Consider the following 1,790-nt stretch of genomic DNA (forward strand, 5'->3'; position numbering starts at 1 on the left):
CACACGGCATTGAGTTAACCAAATAGTATGTAATTTTTTTTTTATGTCACCAGGTTGGTAAACAAGCGTACGGCTCACCTAATGGTAAGCGATTACCGTAGCTTATAGACGCCTGCAACACCAGAAGCATCGCAAGCGCGTTGCCGACCCAATCCCCAATCCCCCCCAGGAGCTCTGGTCACCTTACTCACCAACAGAATTACAATACTGCTTGAAAACAGTATTATTTTGCTGTGATCTTCAATTACTCTACTAGCAACACTTACAAGTTCTTTGTCATAATGCTTAGTTGAGTTTTTAAATACGAAGAGGTATCCCTGAACTTCGTTTATTAACCACTAATTTGAAAATAACATTTTTTCAATATTTGTCTGTCTGTCTGTCTGTTTATCTGTCTATTTGTTCCGGCTTATCTCTAAAACGGCTGGACCGATTATGACACGAATTTCACTGGCAAATAGCTGATGTAGTGAGGAGTAAATTAGGCTACTTTTATTCTAGGAATATTTATTTCATATTTCTACGAAATGAACAATAACTTTTTTTGTTAAATTCCATGCGGATGAAGTTGCTGGCACAGCTAGTTTAAAATAGAATCATTGTTTTTGATCAGGATTTGGGCAGTAGGGATCATTTTCTTGAGGAGCACTACTTGGATTAGGTGGGTCTGGGACACTTTCGTAATAACAGTGACCATCCCACCACCACGCAGGACCAGGTGTTGGAGCGAAGTTGAAGCAAATCTGAAACATATTCACGGTAATGAACGTACTTCAATCATTATAAATAAAAATAAACAGACCCCACATTAGAAGATCACAGCGTAAATTGTCTCATTTGTTCGCTAGAAACATTCATCGAAAACTCATTTCTTTGGTATATTACCTATACATAATTTTTATTACTTTATGTACTACTGTTTTATTTAAATTTTTTAGTCTTGAGAGCTTGAGAGAGAAATAATTTGAGTCTTTGTTTGTACTGGATAAACTAAAAATAATACTGGACCGATTTTTGAAAAAATCTTTCACCAGTGGAATGTTATGTAATCGCTGAATAATATTGGCTATATTTTAACGGGAACGTTCAAACTTATCACAAAAACCCTTGTAATTCACGCGGGGAGAAAATGAGTTTGTTTATAATCACTCACGGCATCAGGACGAATAACCTTAGTTTCAATTTTCTTAACCGGATCATTCAAAATTGGCGGGCCTTCAGCTATTGGCGCTATAACTGGTGGTTGAACAGAATGAAAGGCATTTCTTTTATAATAATAGTTTTCAGAATACTTCGTATCCGGTCCTCTCGGTATTTCTGCTGGTGGTGTAGTGCGGGGTGCTACTAAAGGCGGAAAGCGACCATGAAGAGTATGTTCTCTGCCTAGCAAAAATTTTCTTAGTTTCTGCAAAACATAAGACACATCTCTAAATTTTTTCTTAGACATCTTGAAATTATTATTAGTGACGTATGTTAAAAAACAATAACATTCAAGGTATTGTCATTTTTTTAAATGCATGATCTGGTCGATAAAGTCTGACACACAATAGCAGGACAGTCATTAAAAAATCAATAAATATATGTAACTTTGTTAATAAGTATTGATAATTTTGAAACATTTAAAAAATTTAATGTGACAATTTTCTATAGAGAATATAACAATTTCAAAGTTTAATCAGAGTTTTCAATGACATAAAAATTTAGTTACATTGAGTTCGAAAACCATTCAAATGTTGCTTAACCCTTATGATAGCTGTATCTTATTAACGTTAATATTAACGTAAACGTAA

General features: G+C 34.5%; 1 protein-coding gene across 1 annotated transcript; it reads right to left on the bottom strand.

The window, feature by feature from the left end:
- Nucleotides 1-517: 517 nt before the first annotated feature.
- Nucleotides 518-1,511, bottom strand: LOC123659117 (NADH dehydrogenase [ubiquinone] 1 alpha subcomplex subunit 7-like). Its single transcript, XM_045594377.1, has 2 exons — nucleotides 1,154-1,511; nucleotides 518-743 (listed from the first exon to the last, which is right to left on the bottom strand). The coding sequence occupies exons 1-2, from the start codon at nucleotides 1,445-1,447 to the stop codon at nucleotides 597-599; spliced, it is 441 nt and encodes a 146-aa protein (XP_045450333.1). The 5' UTR covers nucleotides 1,448-1,511; the 3' UTR covers nucleotides 518-596.
- Nucleotides 1,512-1,790: the final 279 nt, after the last annotated feature.

The sequence above is a fragment of the Melitaea cinxia genome, chromosome 13, assembly GCF_905220565.1.
Source record: "Melitaea cinxia chromosome 13, ilMelCinx1.1, whole genome shotgun sequence".
Taxonomy (NCBI): Eukaryota; Metazoa; Arthropoda; class Insecta; order Lepidoptera; family Nymphalidae; genus Melitaea; species Melitaea cinxia.